The sequence below is a fragment of the Amphiprion ocellaris genome, chromosome 21, assembly GCF_022539595.1.
Source record: "Amphiprion ocellaris isolate individual 3 ecotype Okinawa chromosome 21, ASM2253959v1, whole genome shotgun sequence".
NCBI classification, from domain to species: domain Eukaryota; kingdom Metazoa; phylum Chordata; class Actinopteri; family Pomacentridae; genus Amphiprion; species Amphiprion ocellaris.
Window position 1 is genome coordinate 20,110,660 of NC_072786.1, and position 22,385 is coordinate 20,133,044.

At 40.6% G+C, this 22,385-nt stretch overlaps 1 protein-coding gene across 2 annotated transcripts in view; it reads right to left on the reverse strand.

The window, feature by feature from the left end:
* braf (B-Raf proto-oncogene, serine/threonine kinase) overlaps positions 1-15,677 on the reverse strand; it is a 38,832-nt gene extending 23,155 nt beyond the window's left edge. For both annotated transcript variants that reach the window (XM_023277686.3, XM_023277689.3), the window contains exons 1-3: positions 15,497-15,677; positions 1,449-1,550; positions 1,047-1,334 (exon numbers count right to left, since the gene is read on the reverse strand). In XM_023277686.3, coding sequence (XP_023133454.2) covers positions 1,047-1,334; positions 1,449-1,550; positions 15,497-15,652 — 546 coding nt within the window. In that variant the 5' untranslated portion in view covers positions 15,653-15,677. The remainder of the gene's footprint in view (positions 1-1,046; positions 1,335-1,448; positions 1,551-15,496) is intronic.
* Positions 15,678-22,385: the final 6,708 nt, after the last annotated feature.

Below are 22,385 nucleotides of genomic sequence, written 5' to 3' on the forward strand. Positions count from 1 at the left end.
ACCCTGAGTAAACAGTTTTCTGCAGATCAAACCACAGTGTTTGTAGTCATTTTGTTTTGATGCTGACTGATCATTTACAATCACATCTGGGCTGTGTTCAACATGAAATCTGTAGGCAGTCATCAGCATGCTTTGTTTTCACATTGTGTTAACCCCAAGATGGAAATATGCAAAAGATTCAAAGGAAATTCTAGCATTTTCTAAACTGACATGTTTCCCCTAAATGTGACCATTCTATGCCTATGTAGGTCAAGCTAATACCATCTGTCACATTTAGTCTGTGATAGTCAATACAGTATAAAGAGGCCTTAAGCATGTCAGACCTGTCTGTCTCTGTTACTGATAACTCTCAAGAACCAAAAAGAAAAAAGAGTAATTAAGCTGCTAGCTTTCAGATGTCTTCTCCACAGCTACAGTGACCACGCAACACATTTGGGTGTTATCTGATCATCTCAAATTCATTCTGTAGCATAACAGCCCATACATCCAGTCAGTCATCCAGAACTACCTTCAGCCACTAGAACAAGGAGTCCTGCTACAGGTGGTCTGACCCCCACAGTGCCTTGATCTCAACATTTTGGGCCCAGTTTGGGATTGAAGAGACAGAAGACACTGAGACAGACTGAATCTACAGAAAAAACTCTAGCAAGTTCTTCAAGATGTTGAACAATCTTCCTGCCAAGTACCTTGAATAACAGTGTAACAGTGTGTACCAAGGAGAACTGAAGTTGTTTTAAATAGGGACATCCTAAACAGCTAACCCTTAGAAACCAGTATCAGTCAGATGGCACTTTTCTAGAATGTGTTATATAAGCCTTTGTGTAATTTTTAACTCCAAATCAGGTCTTTATGCAAGTTGAGGTACATACCTCTGTGGCCTGACTGATACCATGGACAATAAGAGGCATTCATTCATCTAAAGGAGCAATTATTTACTTGTATCATTTCCAAATTAAAGTGTGATTTTGGTTTCTTTTGATCCATGACAACCAAATTTAAAATCCTGTTCTGTCCATATACTCCCTCAGAGAGGACGTCTAACCTACCACGGTTCTCTGTTTGTTAGGCAGGAAGACCCTGACAATGGGCTTCTGAGGGGAGCGAGGGTTGGCTCGGCTGGCGTCGGTGGGAGTCTGCAGGACAGCCAAGGTGTTGGGGGCAGAGGGAAAGGTCTGAGCCCCACCTCCTATCCCACAACCTCCCATCTTGACCTCCAAAAGAGCTGGCACAGGAGAAGGAGAACAGGAGAAGTCTGCACCGTTGCCCATGGCCTCCAGCAGCTGCTGTTCCCTCTGTTGCAGTGCGTCTAGTTTACTGGTGTACTCCTCATAGGCCTGGCAGGAATGACACACAAGAAAGCACTGACTCAGCGGCTTTGATACCACCAATGACATTCACCAAATGCAGTTTTCTGCAAAGTGATACCAACTACTGCATATCACCCTTACCTCTAGATATATGGAGGGAGGATTGTGTTCTCCCCCAAACTTGTCCAGAAGAGCCTCTAAATGTTCTTGTGTCAGCTTTATCATCTGTTTGATGTTCCAGATCTGTATGGAAACACAACAACATTGTGAGCATTAACATAGTGACACAATTCAGTAAATGAACAACTATCAGAGTTCAGAAGTGTATAAAATGACTTTTCCCATGACCTGGCTCCTCCCAGACAGTGTGACAGGGCACTGATCATGTCCAAAATGCTCTTTTTCCAGTAATTATCCAGGGTCAGACTACACAATATGCTTGCTTTTCAAAACCACTGTGTCACATTAGTGGGAATAAAATTCTTGGCAGTAGGGCTGGGCCGAATAGCGGTTTCTGGGCTCCGGATATTCGGCCCCGATTAATGACGAATATCCGAATATTCCGTTCGGTTCATAATGTCCGGGGGGGGGGGGGCATATCGTAACATTTCCTGTTTGTGACAGTACGTCTTGTGATGTGTTGATACACTTTATCAAAAGTTACAAAAGGCAAAACATCTGTATATCTATGCAGACATTCCACTGAACATACAAATGCTCTGATCAGGTGAATTAAATAACCACCACAGTGAGCAGCCAGATGCTGCCATTGACAGATAAACTTCCTGGCAGAGCTCTTTCCAACACAATGCTTTATTTGGGTACAGTTTGGGGTCAACACACATTTACAGAGTGCATAGAGGAGTTGGATTTTGTGTTGGCCTTGTCAGGGTCATAGGGTCCTTCTTGGGTCTTTTGTTTGTCTCGTTTCTCCCCCTTTGAAATGTTGTTTCACACACTTATCAGACATTGCAGTGTGCAAGCCAGCATGTTTTTCAGGACATTCTGACACACAATCCTCTGCGTAGTAGCATCACATATGTCACAGTGTTCTGCTTCAGTATAAACAAGCTGGAGCCACTGGGAGCATGCACCCTTAACTTCTTTGTTTACATTTTGTTATGTGCTTTTATTGTGACCTATTGTCGTATGTTTCACTGTTAGGTTTTTTTTGTGTTTTTTTTAACCTGCCTGGGGACTGTGGATGTAAATTAGCAATGTTGCTATAATCTGGCATATTTGCATCTATTGTTGTCTAAATAGACGCTCATTAATGAGCACTGTCCCTATCAAATACATAAATGAATAAAAAAAATAAAAGTACTATATGTCCTTAAGCAAAAAGAAAAAGTACGCAATTTGAAATGCAGTCTATATGTGACCAAGATGTTTCACATCAAACTACAACACATTTTAGATGTCACGCTAAGCAGCACAACATTGTCCAGTGGGTGTATGGTAGTCAGTGGCTGATGCCCCAGACAGAGGCAGGACAGTGGGGGCTGAGGCTGCCACGCTGCTGCTGTTGCCAAGATGGCTCAGTCGTTTTCAGATGCTGTCGTGACTGCTGTGTGTGTATGTTTTTAATTTCACATCTGTAGCTTTGTTTTTTTTCAGGAAGATTACCATATGTCTGTAGCACACTTGTATGCATGAAAAAGGCTTGTGTAAGATGAATTTTACAACTTTTTTCATAAAGATGAGAAGTGGCCAGCTCCTTCACAACCCTCAGGAAAAGAACAACAATAGCGACACATCACAGAAACCAAGAAAAATAAAGCACAGAAGACACGTGGTATTTGGAAGAGGCTAAGAGCTCCATGTATATCATGGCAATGTTTGGTTTCCAATGACTCCTATAACTCTTAATTTTCTATGATGGAATCATGTAAACATATGTGTCTCTTTCAGGTGAGGCACTGGTGTGACCAACCAGATACCATGCAATAGGGCGCTGTGAGTGATGCCGACTGGGACATGTTCCAGTCCAGCTCTGGAAGCTACAACAGGAAAGTGGAAACACAATTTTAACAGTGCGACTCCAGAAACTCGTGGCAACAAGTACAGGAAATCATGGACTACATGTGGAGGTCCCCCGTCATGGTAAATGCAGACACTGCTCGGGCTAACAACCTGACTGCCATGCATGGTTTGAAGCTAACGAGAGGTACGCCAACAGCACTGCCAGCAACCAGAGAGCCCTGCAGAGGATGCTAAGGTCAGTGGAGCGTACCATAAGATCCCCACCCTGGAGGACGTCTATACAAGGAGGAGCATGGTCAGGGCAAACAGGATCATTGAGGACCCCCACTACTGCAGCAATTGACTGAGTGGCTACGCTGTGGCCGGTGCCTGAGGAACACCAAGGCGAACACAGAGAGACCCAGGAAAAGCTGAACTTTGACCTCAATTCAAAATCAAAATTCAAACAGCACACATCTGTCTACTGTAGCACACTGAACTAATGTAAATATGTAAATAGCATGTAGGTGTGTGCACACACAAACACACACGCAACTGCACTCTTTAGCACAATTTCGACCTCTTCATTATTTATGACGTGACTTTTATCCATATTTCTACAGTTTTTTATAGATTGATCATATATAATGTCCTGTTATTGCACTGCCTTGAGAACCGTCACTTTGCATTTCACTTCACATACTGTATGAGAATGTGACAAATAAAACTCTTTAATTCATTACAGCCAGATATAATTATAGCTTCTGTCAGTAAACCTCAACACTTTTAATAAATGAGAGAATTAGGACATTAGAATGGTTAGAACTCTTACTCTGAAATGTGTGCAGATGGTGTTGCAAAAAAACAATATGCTGCAATATTTACAATAAACGTAGAAACTGAGAGCAACAAAGTGGTGAACGTGGAATGACTCATTAAATACTACATCACCTAGCCATGGTTAACCAATAGTTGGCCTCAATCACAGTGCCGTTCTGTTCAAAGAATAACACACGACAACTAGATGATCAATCACAGTCAATCATGTGACACTGTGGCGCAGCATTAAATAATAATACTGCATTACACTACATGAAGTTTACCAGCAGAGACAAAAAATAATCTCATGTGCACTATAATAAAACAAGAGTACCATTATGAGGGAAAATACTTTAGGAGGAACAACTAAATCTCTGACAGAGCTCGTGAAAATTGGTTAGCACACAATACAAAATGAAAAAACTGTGAAGGCCAAGAAGCTGCCAGAGACTCATCCATTCTACCACCCTGAATAAGAGCCCCAAACGGTGCGTCAGTGTATTTCATAGTGACAAGGATTATTTTTATACTGGTTTTATAAAAAGTTTACCTTGATTATTAAAATCCATCTATTTATCATTTAGTCTAAAAGTAATAATAATAACAAAACGTAAAAAATAATAAATAATGATAAAATCAGATGAATTAATAATAAAAATAATGTCTGCTTACTGTCGGAAACACTTAGCTGATTGATAGAAAAGTCATTGCCAATTAACTCTGCTAATTTTTTTAAGCAAAAATACCCAATATCCTCTGACTTAAGCTGCTGCTTTTCTTGATCATTGTAATGTTTCCTAGAGAATCCAAGGAAAGAGAGGAAGCAATAATAAACATGTTACATGTTCGAAGAAGATGGGAAGGCAGAACCATGAGCTAAGCAAAGGATTTAGGAACTCTTTAAATTAAAGACCTGGCTGAAGCTGTTTTTCTAACAAAAGGACAACAGAGAAAACCAAGCTTTGCCTGAATTCAAACAGCTAGCCACAAACTTGGTAGCTACGGTGATCCAAAAGGTGGAAGTCATCCACCAAACGTGCTCCTATCCACAGAAAGCATGCAGACAGTCACACACTGCCAGGGACTGGCCTCGTCCTCTCCCTCAGCCTATGTTCCCAAACACAGATGAATGTGTGAAATCACCTCTGTGCAATACACTAGCTCTAGCAGCACTTAAAAAAGTGACATTTTAGAAATATATAGATAGATATTTCATCAGATGATTTATGCCATTATAACAGTGGTATACTGCACAACAGAGCAAAGACAAAAATGTTTCAAAACGTTTGCAAAGTATGTCTATTATTAATTAAACCCTTTTAGACCAAGCTATATGTATGAATTTGGGTGTTTATAGGTGCACTGGTATTCTGGTCATAACTATGTTTTTGAGGAATCCTGGGATTTTTACAAGAGACTAGCTGGTTACACAGCCATCTTTGACCTTTAAAGCTTACCTAAAAGCCTGCTCTCTGTTGACTGCTGAAGATCACCATGGCAACTTACGTGGCACACCCTACCTGTTCTGGTGCAGGTTCACTTTGGAAGCACCAATGCTTGACTGATTACTCTAGCCAAGGGTTAGCGTTCATTAGCTGCTGTGACTGACACTTTAATGTTGGTCAGCATAATAGAACATCATATGCATTTGAATTAATTTCATGTTAAATATTTTTTAATGCTCTTGCCACATCACCAGCCTAATAAATAGGATCCATTATATTTCACAAGTGAAGAAGTTGTGACACGGAGTAGAGTAACAATATCTTTGAATACATAAAGCGTCAAAACCATAACAAATTCCGACAGCAAAAAGCAAATGGCCCGCTCCAATGTGTGTACAAGACGAAGGAGAGATTCAGTTGCAGTTGTAACTAAAACAATAAAACTAAAATTGTCTTGAGATCGTCATAGGACAATACATCTGTGTCTGACATAGGAATACATCTATGCAACACATTACAGAAATGGAGTGCACAATAGTAACTATTGTTAGATATACTCATGCCTCAATGATCGGGCTGTGATACTGATCACCCTGACTTACTCATGAATGAACAAAGAATTTTCCTGCTTTGTTGTCCTTTGGGGTGTAAATAAAAAAAATGTCTTAACTGATAGTGGGCTATGAATCAATGAATATATGAACCATTAACATTAAGTGTTTACATAGGCTGATCATTTGCTACTTTTTAATCACGGATACATAACTTTAGCAGCAAATTAGCCTGATCCCATTGGCTTGGAACTCATTAATTGTGAAAGAAATCTATATCATGGTGGCCCATCACTCACTAAAGCCCAGTAACGCTCTCTGCTTGCCAACACAGAACTGGCCGAAGCCTGAGTGACCACCTCCTCAAGTCACTACAGCATTAAACACAAACAAGCTGCCATCTTCCATCTCATTAAACAGTAAGAGTCTTTACCTGGAGGTGCGACCAGCCTTACAGATAGAGCAGAATCCATCTAACAGACATATCTAAGGCTCATTTGGGTGCATACTTTTGAGACAGGGTGTGATATTGGATTGGTTGGGTATTGTTTACATTTTAGATTTTAAATTTTAAGCTCGGATTCTTTGAGGAGCAGCTGGTTAAGATTACTTCAACCATAAAATCCTGCTTTTACATCAATGCATGAGTAATATAATATAGCACGCTGTACTGTAGTGTAACACCCACAGGAGAACTTTTACTTTTAATACCATTGTACATTTTTCTGATTATATTTACATACTTTTACTTGAGGTAACGTTTTTGATACAGAACTTTCACAGTGTGGCATTTATACTATTACTTAAGGATCTGAGTACTTCCTCTAGAACTGCCCATCTTTGTCTATCACGTCAAATAAACACTTAATAATTATATGAATTAATATAGTTACCTTATTTTTTAACTTGTGAGATTAGCACAGGAACATCCCCTTTAAGGAAGGTGGATATGTTGAATAGTAGGTTTGTTGTGTGTGTGTGTGTGTGTGTGTGTGTGTGTGTGTGTGTGTGTGTGTGTGTGCGCGCATGTGTGTGTGCGCGTGTGTGTGTGTTGAAAGTAGCAGCACACTGTTCCAGTCAACAGTGAAGTGTTGCTATAAGGGCAGCAAAGTTGGCAGCTGGAATAAGCATCAGTAAGCAGAATAGTTATTTCATGTCTGTGTGCTCAGCTGAGAGATAAAGAGTCCCTGTTCATGTAATGTTAATATGCCATCTATCTGTGTTCTTTTACATGCGTAACACTTCTTAACACGTATAGATGGAAGCAGGGAAGACACACAGGCCTTCAACTCATATGACTAATGGCTCAAGTAGACAGCTTTGGATATACAGTAGGTGTTTGCAGTACACCGTTCATAAGCTAGCATGACTGACATTTCCTTAGGAACCAATGAACAGAATCAAAACTACAAAAGCACTCAGAGAGCGGAGTACTCCGCCAATGCTGCTCAGTCACTGCATCATTTCTAACAGCTGAAATCTTTTTAAAAATCCATGGATCCAGGCTAACAGCCGCATCATTGTCAAATTCTAATCACTTGATCGTTGTGTCATTTCTGACCTTCCCTGAAAATTTCATCCAAATCAGTTTTTGAGTAATTTTGTTAACAGACAGACAAACCAATGCTGATTTTCACATACCTCTGCCAAGGCTCTCTCAGTTTTTTCTCTTGCTTTTTGGGGACTATGCAATTAACATAGAAAACATCTGATATATTGCATATATTGTGTATAGCATTAAGCTAATTTTCAATGCCTGTCCCTGGTTGGGCTTTTCAGTCAAAGTAGACAAAGAGGACCAACAACACCAATAAAAACAGCGCAGACAACATTACAACCCCCTCCCCACACACACATAATGACACAATCCAAAGTCAGACTGCATAGATGTCATACATGGGTACATTCTTGTTTTTCTTTAAGCCAATTAACTTTTTCTGTAAAAGTTTTAACATCTGCTAACATATTAATTTCATTTGGTAAATGTTCCAGATGTGACAGACTTTGATTGAAAAGGCTGTCTGTCCAGATGTAGTTCTGTGGTAAGATATTTTGCAGCTGTTGTTGGAGGAGCTTCTGGTGACCCTGCTGCCGTCCTGTCTTTGGATGAATCCACAGAATGGCTGTGGCGCTGATTTATTGAGGTATTTAAAGATTAATTTGATGAAGCAAAGATCGATGAAGCTTTCAAAACTAAATAGATTGTATTTTTTTAAAATAAGACAGGGATGCCACCAAATTGTTTTTTGATTCATAATTTTCAGAGCTTGATTGTATAATGAACCTATGTGTTTTACTGGAGATGGGGCTGCTTGAGCCCAAACTGTCAAGACAGTATGAGATATGGGAGAAGGTCATAGCGTGCATGTATAGGAGGGCTGCCTGGTTAGGAATACATCCTTGGCAGAGTAATGAAACTTCCTTTGGAAATGGAACTTTGGAACCAGTAAGATGGAAGCAGCCTCCGATGCCCACCACTATTTCAGAAGGTGCCTTTAAAACAGGATTGCTGGAATTGCAGACTAACTGCAGTTTACATAGCTCGTATTAACATATTTTGGTTCCACAGTTTTGCCATCTATTGACCAAAATCTGTTGTATTTCCAACTGGTGCCTCGTAGATTGCCTCAAGAGCAAATCACTCTGTGTGCTGAGTAAGGTGGTGAACTCTCTGCCAACATTATCACATGGTCACTGTTGAATTATTTGCTGTTTTCACCTTGGCCTAGATCTTATTTTCAGTAGCTTTGAAAAGTGGCTTTGTGTGACTACTAGCCATCATGCAGTGCATTTAGTGCAGTGGCTCAGGCCCACTACAGAACTCAGGAGGCACACAGTTGCAGTAATGTTGTTTTTTTGTCTTTGAATGTTGGTGTTTTTTTGTTTTTATTTTCATTTCTTTGCTGTTGTTTCTCATATTTTAGAATGCTGGTTGCAGCCCTAGTGATCATGTATACAGAAACATGAATAACCAAGTTTTCATGTAAATGTTATATCTTGAAAATTATCAAAACCTGGATAACAGGCAAAACAGAGATACTAGTGTGTGTATAAACACACTGTGCTAGTAATCTGACTCACTATATGAAGAAATGATTGAATTTATGGATGTAACTGGATTATGGGCTTTGTTCCAGTTATTTAGAATAAGAAAAAAAGTCAGGATTTTCTAAAGCAAACCATACAATTCAGAGCTATTAATTCAACATTGGCAGCCACTGTTTACAATCAAGTAATCTATCAAACAAGTCATTATAGTCACCTTTCATTTCATCCTCTCAGTTATAGACTATTGGATAGCTCAGTGGCTAACATCCTTGACTTGGACACAGGAGATTGGTGGTTCAAAACCCTGTCAGGGTGCAGATATCCAGTGAGGACCCTCAGGCAAAGTCCTCAGTGCTGCCTGCCTGCCTACCTCATGTTGTATTTACGTCTCAGATGTGTGTCGCTTTGGATAAAAGTGTCTGCTAAATGAAACTGTAACATTCTTGTGATTGCGTTCTGGAAAATCCTCCCACAGATACTCCAACAAGCAGAAATTCCTCAAGAATCCACAAAACTGTTTATTTTTTGTTGAGAACTAGTTCTCAACTAACTTAAATGGTAAAATAAAGGTTAAATAAATAAATAAAACTGTTAACATGATACTTTTTCTGTGTCTTCTGTATTTGATTTACTGACAACGTTAAATAAAACACCTTTGACAGCAGATATGCAATAACACAACCAGTCTCAGTTCAGCGCTAATCAGAAGAACTCGGTAGCTTTGTCTAGTTACTCCGCCAAGGAACGCAGTGGAGTTATGTGACGATCAACGCTGGTTTGTCTGTCTGTCTGTTCGCTATATTACTCAAAAACGGACCAATGGATTTGGATGAAATGCTCAGGGAAGGTCAGAAATGACACAAGGACCAAGTGATTAGATTTTGACAGTGATGCGGCTTTCAGTCTGGATCCACGGATTTGTCAAACATTTCTGTATCATTGCGAGATAGCGGCACGGCGTCACTGTAACTATGACAACAAGTGAACACTATGTCAGCTGCCTGCTGACGATCACATGATTGTGAGCCCACTACAAATCCACCAAAATGATACAAGGAACAATTGATTAAACTGTGGGGGTGTTTCTGAATCCCATCAATTCCCGCCACCCACTACATATTTAGGTCACGCAATTCGATATCCGTACATAACGTACACATGCATAAGACACACCTGTGCTCAACACAAGGTCATTTTGTTTGTGGGTACATCTATATTAAATGGACACATTCTATGTTGCCGTAATTTCTGATCATCAATAACTAATAAACAAATGCTGCATTTCTAAAAAAAATAAAGAAATAAATGCTGCATTTCTGATAATGCCATATGGAGGAATGAACAGCTTTGGCGGAGTACTGTACTCTCTGAGTGCTTTCTGGTTTTAACTGCATTTACCAGGTTTAGAATGTAGTTTTTGTCCCATAAAGCTCCAATGGCCCAACGACTGTCAGGGTGGAGTTTGCTACACTGAGCATCCAACACTTGGTCAAAAACAATTGCACACAAAATTTAAAAGTCTGCCTTTTTTAAAAAATTGCTGTAAACAAGCAAACCAGATCTACTGACTGTACAAATGATTGGCTAATGTTGACAGGGCTCAAGACATCTCACTACTGAATTTTAAAAAAAAAAACCTCTGAATGTGTGTGTATCTGTTGTTAGCTGGACACAACAAACATTTGCCTGATCTACTCCAAACCTGGCACATGTAGTTCTGCCAACCTAAAGAAGAGCAGTGTCTAGTTTATAGTCATTTGGACGAGCAGTTCTCAAAAAACATCAAGCTGTGTAAGCAGTGAAAACTGAAAATGGCTGATCAGCACAATGCAACTGCTGCTCTAGCACTTGAAGGGTAGGCATCCCAGAGGGTGTTGGTGGAGATATCAGTGACAGACAGCACCATTATTGTTTTGTTTTTTTTTGTACAGAGCCAAACATGACACAGGTTGGTAATAATACCAACAAACAGAGAAAGTTCTGGAAGTAGTATCGTTTTACATTTTAAACAATTTTTAAATGTTTAAAAATGTGCCCCCTATGTACAGCTCCATTCCTGTGCCACTGCTGGTAATGTAAGGCCAGTGTGATGTTTTCTGCGTCCACAAGTTCAAGGTGGTCTGCAGGTCATACACTTTTTCATCTCCCCAAGTATGCCAGTCTCCAGTATGTGAGAGCCGACGCAGACTCCTCCCCAGAACGAGAAAGTTCGCACAACCCAAAATTTGTGTCTGCACAGAGACTACGCTACATGAGTAATAGCACATGTGTGGAACAGAGTCCTCCAAGGGGACCACAAAGTAGCATACCTACAATACCAATATTATAATGATAATCACATCAAAATCATCTTAGATGATTATTCAGACATTTTAGATTTTCTGGTGACCCTAAGAGCTAATGCATGAATGAAAAGATGCTTGAAACTAACATGGCAGACCGTTGTCACAGTGTGTAAGTCATTTCAGTTACTTTCATATGCAAAAATATCCATCCATCCACTATCTATACATCGCTTAAGCCTCATTAGGGAGCTGGAGTCTATCCCAGCTGACTTAGGGTGAACTCAGGGGACACCCTGGACAGGTCACCAGTCTATCACAGGGCTACATACAGAGACAAACACACTCACATTCACACCTATGGACAATTTAGAGTTACCAACTGGACTGCCGGAGGAAGCTGAAGAACCCGGAGAAAAGTCACGCATTCACAGGGAGAACATGCAAACTCCATGCAGAAAGATCTCTGAGCTGTGAGGCGACAGTGCTAAACCCCGCACCACCAGTGATGCAAAAGTATGTGATTATTGTAACTACATACTACTCCGATAATTAAATGAATCCATGTCATAACCATTTTCAGATTTTTAGTCCGATACGTTAGTAAAAATATTGATTCTCCAGTTCAGGGACAGACTTGCTATGACAGACATAGAAATGAATCTACAATGTATTCTTTTGAACTTGAAGTCCATTATTATCCTGATCAGGACTCTGACAAATAGGCTCTATTATTATTACCGTATTTTCCGGACTATAAGCTGCTACTTTTTTCACACGCTTTGAACCCTGCGGCTTATACAACGATGCAGCTAATGTATAGATTTTTACGGGCGAGCTTCATGCCGTCAATACGTTTAGCCTCGTCACATCAGACCAATGAAATTACTGGACAGGTCGCAGTGGACCAATGAAACTGTTCAAATTAAATCAAAACGCACTCACACTAAATTCTTCAGATCAGTCTTTTTGCGTTTCATGCACACACCCTCATCATGGAAAACCCACAAAGAAATGCATATGATGCAGTTGTTAAGTTAAAGACAATCGATCTGCCTGTCGAAGAGGGAAATAGAGCTGTTGCACGTAAACTTGGCATCAATGAATCCATGGAGAGACGCTGGAGTCGGCAGTGTGAACTGACTCAATGTGTGGTACTGCCGTGTTACTGCCGTATTACAGGCACTGTTTGGAAAAAAAGCATTTATTTAATTAAAAGTTTAAAAAAATCTTTCTGTGTAAATATCTCATATTACAACGTGGACACCTGTGGCTTATAGACAGGTGCGGCTTATATATGTACAAAAATTTTTTTCTTTATAAATTTAGTGGGTGCAGCTTATATTCAGGTGCGCTCAATAGTCCGGAAATTACGGTAATAATATTATAATACAGGGTGCAGTGGTTAGCACTGTCACCTCGCAGACAGAAGGTCCTGGGTGCATATTTGTGTGCTGTTTACATGTTCTCACCAGGTTCTTCAGCTTCTTCCCACAGTCCAAAACCATGCTGAGGTTAATTGGTGATTCTAAATTGTCTGTAGGTGTGAATGTGAGTGATTGTTTGTCTCTATATGTAGTCCTGTGATAGACTGGTGACCTGTCCAGGGTTTCCACTGCCTTCACCCTAAGTCAGCAGGGATAGACTCCAGCCTCCCACCACGAATGAGGATTAACTGATGTACAGATAATGGTTGTATATCGTAATACTGTGAGCTATGCCATCCACCATATCATGCATGTGTTTACTTTCATGGCTATGCATGAGTGAAAAAATTAGTTTAAAGCATAAATGAGCTGAAATGTTTGTATTATTTATTCTGAGGGAATTACTTAATAATTACAATATTTGAAAAAAACTAATTTTAACAGTCTAAAAAACAATTGTTAGATTATTTTATAAAATATATCATTAGGTGCAGCATTGGACTACATCAAACTCAGAATCGTATATAGAGAGGTTAGGTTTAACCCCCTTTCTCAACAACACTGATACCCAACAAAGTGTCAGCTAATTTAGTTTTAACGTAGCTGTTTCAACAACCCAGTGCAGTCTGTGTTCAGTGTGAAGCAGATTGGATAAATGGTTTGCGATTGATATTGACAAAGCTGCAAACAACAATACTGCAGGCCAAGCAATCAGCAGGCATTGAACAGGCCCTGGCCTAGTGCTGTGAAATGCAGGAAGTCAAGCGTCATGTCTCAGTTGTTGCAAAAGTTCCTGGACTACAACTACTAGTCCAAAACCCTGCAAAAACCCTAGATAGCTGGACAAAAATCCATCAATTAATTAGACAATGCACAGACAAAAACCGGCAGCTTTCCTGAATTATGTTCTTGAATAAAAACAGCAAACACTCGCCACTGTGAATATATCTTGTGTTCCTTGGCAAACTAAAGATTTGAGGAAGTAAAACATTGAAACATGCAATACCTTGAGTATCATCCTTCAATGTTACGCTAAAGAGCGGAGCAATGTGGACAATAAGTTAAAACTGTTTTCTTATGGTACAGCACCACCTCCAGTAGGTGTCATCTAGCCACATGCTGGTAGGATAGTCCGGCCCTGTAGGTTTAATGAAGCAGCTGCTGTTATGATAGAATGTTTAATCGGGCATTTAGAAAAAAAAACAGATCTATCTTAAAACTAAAATACAGTACAACAATTTTATGAGGGCAGCTAATCAGCAAACATGGTTGTTTAATGTCTTCTGAGGAAAGTGTGAGACGATGAGTGACATCACATCAGGCATCATTAGGGTTATCTCAGTTTGGACTTGTGTGACCACTGACCAGACACGAGGGGTCTAGCAAAAACTGGAATGGTTAAAGAAAGAGGCAAAATTCGGGATGGCTCAGAGGAACTCTCTCTTAGTTATGCTGCTATAGGCCTGGAGTCCCTGAACCTGGTTCTGCTGGAAGGAGGATTTTTTCAATCTACTGTTGATAAGTGTTCTGTCAAAGAAAGTCCAAAGGAAACTTTGGATTTGTTGTTTGAGATAACATTAAACCGATGCTATATAAATGAAACTAAGCTGGACTGCATTCAACTGAATTAAAAGGCAATGTTAATAAGAAAGCTCTTTACTGCTGTGGTTATGAGAATTACATGTTTGGACCCTAAAATGGGGTCAGGGTCAGAAAGAAGTCTGACAGATGGGACAGACATTTTGTGTATAGGGAACACATGCATCTCTGTTAGAATATCTGTTATTGGTTAAAGATTCCACATTGTAAACTTGTAAAAAAGTGTCCTGTGTGGTTCAGGCTGCTATCAGAGTCCAGTAGTGAGGCCTCTGACCTGCAGACTGGAGGCTAGGCTACATGGACACTGACAGACAGGACACAGCCTGGCGCTCTGCTCAGTGTTGGTGTGTTTGTGTGTAGACAAGGAGGAGGCGGTGACTGTAAAATGTGGAATATTTCGAAAAGTAGCCAGTGTGGCAAAGTTACACCTAAAAATCACAAGCACGACTGAAGCTAGCCTCCACCTCCAGCATCATCATCCTCATCAGCCGCTCTGAGGTGAACAGCCTCAGTGGGTTTGTGGAAATCAAACTTCGGCCACACAACAATCCACCACAACCTAATCCAAAGCGCTGTAATTGCGCGTCTTTGTTGTGTCAACAGCGGTGTGTGTGTGTGTGTGTGTGTGTGCGTGCGTGTGTGCGTGCGTGTGTGTGTATGTGTGTGTGTGTGTGTGTGTGTGTGTGTGTGTGTGTGTGTGTGTGTGTGTGTGTGTGTGTGTGTGTGTGTGTGTGTGTTGGCGCACCAGGCTGCAGCTGCAGTGAGCCTGAAAAACGAAGCCAGGAGCGAGTGGCATAAAGCAGGCCCGAAATAAACACAGGCTCCGCCGAGGAGAAGCTTCCCATCCTGCTAGCATTTTCCTGTCGCATTTTTGTGTTCAGTAGAAGCCGAGGACCGAGTCGTCCACATTTTCTACATCGTCTTGCCCCCTGCACCGCATCCCCCACGATCCGTGATACAGCCGGTGTTTCCTGAACATTTACATCCAATTACCTCCGTCGGAGCCCGTGTCCCCTGGCCAGCTTAGAGCCGCTACCCCACCGCCGCAGCGCTTACCTCCTCATCCTGCGGACCTCCAGGGATCTCCGACGAGCAGGAGCGGTCTAGCCCGGCGCCCAGCTCCTCCAGGCCCCGCTCCCTGCCCGGCTCCCGCTCCGTGGTTTCTCCGTTAAAGACGGGCGGTGGGGACTCGGCGCTGCTCAACGCCGCCATTTTAAACTGCGAGAAACTGAGTGGAAAATAATAGAGGGAAACGCAGGCTGGTGCTGAGGACAGGAGGGGGAGACAGAGACACAGAACGGCACGACAGAGAACCTCTGGACCTGACGGTGGCCCCCCAGCTACTATTGTTAACCTGGAACACAACAATAATAATAATTTTTAAAAAAACATAATAAAAATAAATTTTTATTATGATGGTACAAAATCTGTGCTGGCCCTCTGTGTGTTAGTGCCGAGTCAGTCCAATGAACACAGACTACAAATGACAGACCTGAACATTCGGAATAATGAAAAATCAAACAAACTGGTAAGAAAGTTTAGGCCATGATCCCATGGGGTCATTCCAGATTTGGAGAACATTTGGGCTTCAACATTTTTGAAAAATAAACCTTCTCTTTAACAATTTTCTGCTCCATATTCATCAATAATAGGTATTAAACTATCAAAAGCTTGCTTGGCGCAGCTTACACATCAGTGGTACCATTTTCCCATGTTTTATGTGTTGTTTGCTAACCCTACTCTAATCACAGTAACAGGGTTGCTAATCCATGCTAATGTTAGCTTTTTCTCAGCAGTAGAAGCTAGATATTTAGCTAGCTGTTACTGCTGACCAAGAGGACAAACTGACTGATGGAAAACAGTCCAAAGAATTAGTCTGATCCTGATAATGAGAGGTAGAGTGAGACATTCAATCAAGGCTGACAATGTTATGAAAATATGAAAAATAGAAGAAAGGACAATGCTTTGCTCTACCCATTCTTTAGGAAAACTGTTAGATGGTAGTAATTCCAGTGTTTCATGTGATTCACTGTTTTCTTTTTCTTCTACTGGCTAAAAAGTTTATGCTAACATGTTGTGGGACACATGTTGCATGCATAACAATTACTATATATATATATATATATATATATATATATATATATATATATATATATATATATATATAAATGTATTATTATTTAAATATTACGTTGATTGAAAAAAAAATGTTCCCACAATTACTAGAGACATCAATGAAAAAAGTAATTCCAAAAAATGAGATTTAAATTAGATTTTAACTGTTTTATTTGAGATTCAGTTTGGCCATGGGGGGACGACAAGAGAAAAATTACATTTTAGGAGGAACTCCAGACTTATTTGGTATTTTTAAAAATATTTTCAAACATTCTTTTCTAGTTTTTTTTAGATTCGGTCTCAGGACAAGTACATTTGCAGAATAACTGCATGTTTTAATATTTTGTAATAGATTGTTGGAAATCTGATGGATGGGATGTAAAATGTCCTCCAATTCTGGAATGACCCATGGACACTTCTCCTGAATTCTGGTCCATATTTCTATTCAAATACAGGGCACAATAGAGGTGGGAACACTCCTGGGCAATTTCACTCAAAATTCAAAATTTAGTCAATTCCGTCATGTGCATCAAGTCGAACAGTTAGGTCTTTGCTCTGGTGTCAAATTAGTAACTAACAGTACAAATACAGACCCCATAGCAGGAACTCTATGCAGTACAAAGCAGTTCAACATACTGATATTAAAACCATTTCTTCATTCTACGCTTAATATGTGCACCTTTATTTTTGATGACAGACTCAGTCCTCTTCCACATGGAGGATACCACTGTTGCACAATTTCTGGAAAGATGCTCTGCTATTCTCCAGATATTTTTTTTCAGCTGCTCTTTGCTGGAGGGGTGGTGTTGCTCTATCTTTGTCTTTAAAAAACCGCAAGATATTCTGCTGGATTCAACTCTGGTGACATACTTGGCCAGGTCATAGTTTTTTTGTTTAGTTTTTTTCTGTTTAGTAATTTTGGCAGTGTGCCTTGGATCATTATGAAGCTGGAATATTCCTTTTCTGCCAAGCTTCTCCAGACTGGGAGTCATTTTTTCAGCCAGTGTTTTTGTATATCCATAGGTATTAATGGCTGTAGATCTATCCCGCCTTCCCGCTTCACTGTCAGGACTATGCATCCACTGTGGTAGTCCAGGTCAGGTAAACACCAAACACGCTGGAACCCATGAGAGCCAAACAGATTTATCATAGTCTCAACTGACCAAAGAACGTCTTATCATCATTCATTAGGCTTCTTTTCATGTTCTTTAACAAAGTTTCAAGTTTTATCTTGCAGTCCTGTGCAGTTGTTGTTCTAAAGTGCACACCATCCATTGAGGTTGTTATACGCTGTGATTTACACTGTCTGTGCTGTTACAGAGTGTTTTTCATAATGGATTCTTTTGCTGCGTGTCCCATTGGGAGTAAACTTTGTCTTAAAGACTGCAGGAAGAGTGAATACTGCTTAAGTTTATCTTCAAGCATCTCTTCCAATAAGTATACAAATTCAGTAAATATAATGGATAAGTTAGCAATTCACTTTGTTTCTCCAGCCTGCAAAGTAGGGTAGGATAATGAAAAATATCCCATTTTAAAGAAAAATATTTTGTCAGTTATATTTGGAGAACCACTTTGAAACTTAGCACTTTGGTCGATTGTTGTGTGGTCAAAGTGTGATTTCCACCAATCCACTGAGGCTGTTCACCTCAGAGCGGCTGATGAGGATGACACATGCATACACACACACGCATACCTCCAAAAGTATTGGAACTTTTTGAGGCCAATTCCTTTATTTTTGCTGTAGACTGAAAACATTTGGGTTTGACATCAATGATGAATATGAGAAAAGAGATCAACGTTTCATGTTTTATTTCCAGGTATTTACATCTGGATCCGATACACATCTTAGAAGATAGCACCTTTAGTTTGAATCCACCCATTTTTCATGTGAGCAAAAGTAATGAAACATGTGACTGACAGATGTGTTTTGTTGCCCTAGTTAGAGGTTTTTACAACATGAAAATCAGAGAGCTGTCTATGGGTGAAAAACAAGCAATTATGAAATTGTGAAATTGTGTGTTTAATGGACATTAAACACACAATTTGATACATGCATGATAAGACAGATGATACATGCAAAGTACAACTGACATGGAAACTGATTATAGTTTACTGCTATGGTGTACGACTCTGTCATTAAATATACTACATATATAGCTGGTGGTAAAATTCAAAAATATGTAGATGAGCAAATCAAGTATAGTAAGGGCAATGCAGAGTAGATTGGTGGAAATTGGCAGCTGGAAGCAGTGGGCTGGAGGAAGGTCAGCAGCAGCAGCAGCAGCATCCCACAGATGGAGATTAGGCCAGTTGGTGGAAGAACAACCACACATCTGAAGCATCCAGCTCTGGGACCAGGGACACTCAGAGAGATGACACAGGGAGAAACAGAGTGAATGTAATGCAATATCGGTATATATATTAAATATAAAGGTAGATAGAGAAGGGCTCAGTGCATCAAGAGAGGTTCCCCAGCAGCCTAGGCCTATAGCCGCATAACTAGGGACAAACTAAAGGACGTCAAGAGGGGAAGTCAGTTGTGCAAACGAAGACTCCAGCTGACCCCCTCAGGGTCCCCCAGTCAGCCCTAACTGTGAGCTTTGTCAAAAAGGAAGGTTTTAAGCCTGGTCTTAAAAATAGAGAGGGTGTCCGCCTCCCGAACCCAAACTGGGAGCTGGTTCCACAGGAGAGGCGCCTGATAACTGAAGGCTCTGCCTCCCATTCTACTTTTAGAGATTCTAGGAACAACAAGTAAGCCTGCAGTCTGAGAGTGAAGAGTTCTGCTAGGATAATATGGTACTATCAGGTCTTTAAGATATGATGGAGAGTGGTTGTGAAGAGCTTTATATATTTATTTATTTATTTATTTATATATTATATAAAACAAGTGTTAGTGATATCAGCAACAACCTGCAGAGGGCAGGAGTGAAGGTATCACAATCTACTGTTCACAGAAGACTTCCTGAACAAGAGTACAGAGGCTACACCAGAAGATGCTAACCACTCATTAGCAAGAAGAATAGGAAGGAAGTTTTATGGACTGATGAGACAAAGATGAACCTTTACCAAAGTGATGGAAAGGCTAAAGTTTGGAGAAAGAAAAGATCTGCTCATGATCTCAAACATACCAGCTCGTCTGTGAAACACAGTGAAGGTAATGTCATGGCTTGGGCTTGCATATCTTCTTCTGGGACGGGATTATTAATCTTCATTGATGATGGAACACATGATGGCAGCAGCACAATGATCTCAGAAGTCTACAGAAACATTTTGTCCGACAATTTAAAGAAAGATGCAACCAAACTGATTGGGAGATCCTTCATCGTACAGCAAGATAATGACCAAAAACACACTGGCAAAACAACAAAGGAGTTCACCAGGGGCAAAAAGTGGAAGGTTTTAGACTGGCCAAGTCAGTCTCCAGACTTAAACCCTATAGAGCAGCATTTTACCTGCTAAAGAGGAGATGGAAGGGAGTAACCTTCCAAAACAAACAACACCTGAAGAGCCTGCAGTAAAAGCCTGGAAAAGCATAACAAAAGCAGAATGCAAAAGTTGTTGATGTCAGTGGGTCACAGGTTTGATGCAGTTGGATCTATTATATATATCAAAGGATCTATTTTAAGTCTATCTGTTCCAATATTTTTCTAAAACATAAATGCATATACATAAACAGATCAGTCATAACCACCTGCCTAATATTGATCAGTCCCCCTTTTGCTGCCAAAACAGCCCTGACCCATCAAGGTATAGACTCCATTAGACCCCTGAAGGTGTGCTGTGGTATCTGGCACCAAGATGTTAGCAGCAGGTCCTTTAAGTCCTGGAAGTTGTGAGGTGGGGCCTCCATAGATCAGACTTCTTTGTCCAGCACATCCCACAGATGCTGGATTGGATTGAGATCTGGGGAATTTAGAGGCCAAGTCAACACCTCAAACTCGTTGTTTGCTCCTCAAACAATTCCTGAACCATTTCTGCTTTATGGCACGGTGCATTATCCTGTTGAAAGAGGCCACAGCCATCAGGGAATACTGTTTCCATGAAAGAGTGTGCATGGTCTGCAACAATGCTTAGGCGGTATGTGCCAAAGTAACATCCACATGGATGGCAGGATCCAAGGTTTCCCAGCAGAACATTAGCCAAAGCATCACACTGCCTCTGCCAGCTTGCCTTCTTCTCATAGTGCATCCTGGTGCCATATGTTCCCAGGTAAGTGATGCACACACACACCCGGCCATGCACGTGATGTAAAAGAAAATGTGATTCATCAGACCAGGCCACCTTTTTCCATTGCTCCATGCTCCAGTTCTGATGTTCACATGCCCATTGTTGGTGCACAGGGGTCAGTATGGGTACTATGACTGGTCTGCAGCTATGCAGCTCCATACGCAACAAACCGTGATGCACTGTGTATTCTGACACCTTTCTATCAGAACCAGCATTAACTTCTTCAGCAATCTGAGCAACAGTAGCTCGTCTGTTGGATCTGACCACACAGGGCAGCCTTCACTCCCCACATGCATCAATGAGCCTTGGATCCAAGACCCTGTCACTGGTTCACCAATGCTCCTTCCTTGGACCACTTTTGATAGATACTGACCACTACAGACTGGAAACAACCCACAAGAGCTGCAGTTCCCGAGATGCTCTGACCCAGTTGTCTTGCCATCATAATTTGGCCCTTGTCAAACTCACTCAAATCTTTACGCTTGCCCATTTTTCCTGTTTCTGACACATCAACTTTGAAGACAAAATGTTCACTTTCTGCCTAATATATCGTTATCGTGTTAATAACGCATTAACGCTGACAATTATTTTATCGCACATTAATGCAGATTTATATTATTATTAGCATTATTGTGAAAGTCCGTTGCTGACGGGCTCTGAATCCACAGACAAACCATGGCTCACAGGAGGCCTGGATGTTGATCAGGACTTGGGATGGGCGTCATCACGTCTCACCCAAACTAAGAGTGGAGGGAGGCTTTAGACTGGTTGGATGCAGCATGTGGGAGACATAAACTAAAACAAGACAAGGTAAGAAATGTCACAGTTAAGTAGTTAGCTACAGACTGCATTCTGATTAGTACGGTGGAAGATGTTGGTCTGGGGAATGTTTTTAGGATTGCAACGAATGACGGCATGTATGAGCCTCAACCTGCATCACTGGAAGTTTTTTGTGTGTGTACTGATATAAACCGGGACTATAGTCCCCAAGTGGTCATGGGTTCGAGTCCGACCCACCAGGTCCAACTGGTCATCACTCATATTTACAATATATCACTAATATATATATAATAGTGTGTAAATATTAGTAATATACATCACTAATATTCATATTCACACATGCACAGGGCATCACTAATATTTACGTTATACTGGAAAAGTCCATGGAAAGTTTTAAATCAACAAATTTTATGGACACTTTGAGACCATTTATTTATTTAGTTCCAGTCATTGAGCAAAAGTTTGTTCATTCACTATGTCATCCAGCCCCTTCTAACAGATACTGTCAAGAGGACAGAGGACAAGCCCCTCACATAAAGTGCTATTGAGGGACCTGTCTTAGTTAATAGTTTGGGCTTTAGTGCTGAAGTTTCTCTGACAAACTTGGAGAATGTGTAATTACCAGATCTTACCAACACGTATTGGGACTTTTGGGACTTCTGGGGAAGTGAGGTTGACAGGCTGTTTATCATCCAGACTTGAAGATACATTTGGAATTGTGAAATTGGCCCACTATTTGGCAGGTCAGAAGATAATTCCAAAATCTTAAGCATGGGAGATACAGTGTTCCAATGTTAAGAGTTGACACACTGTACATACAATG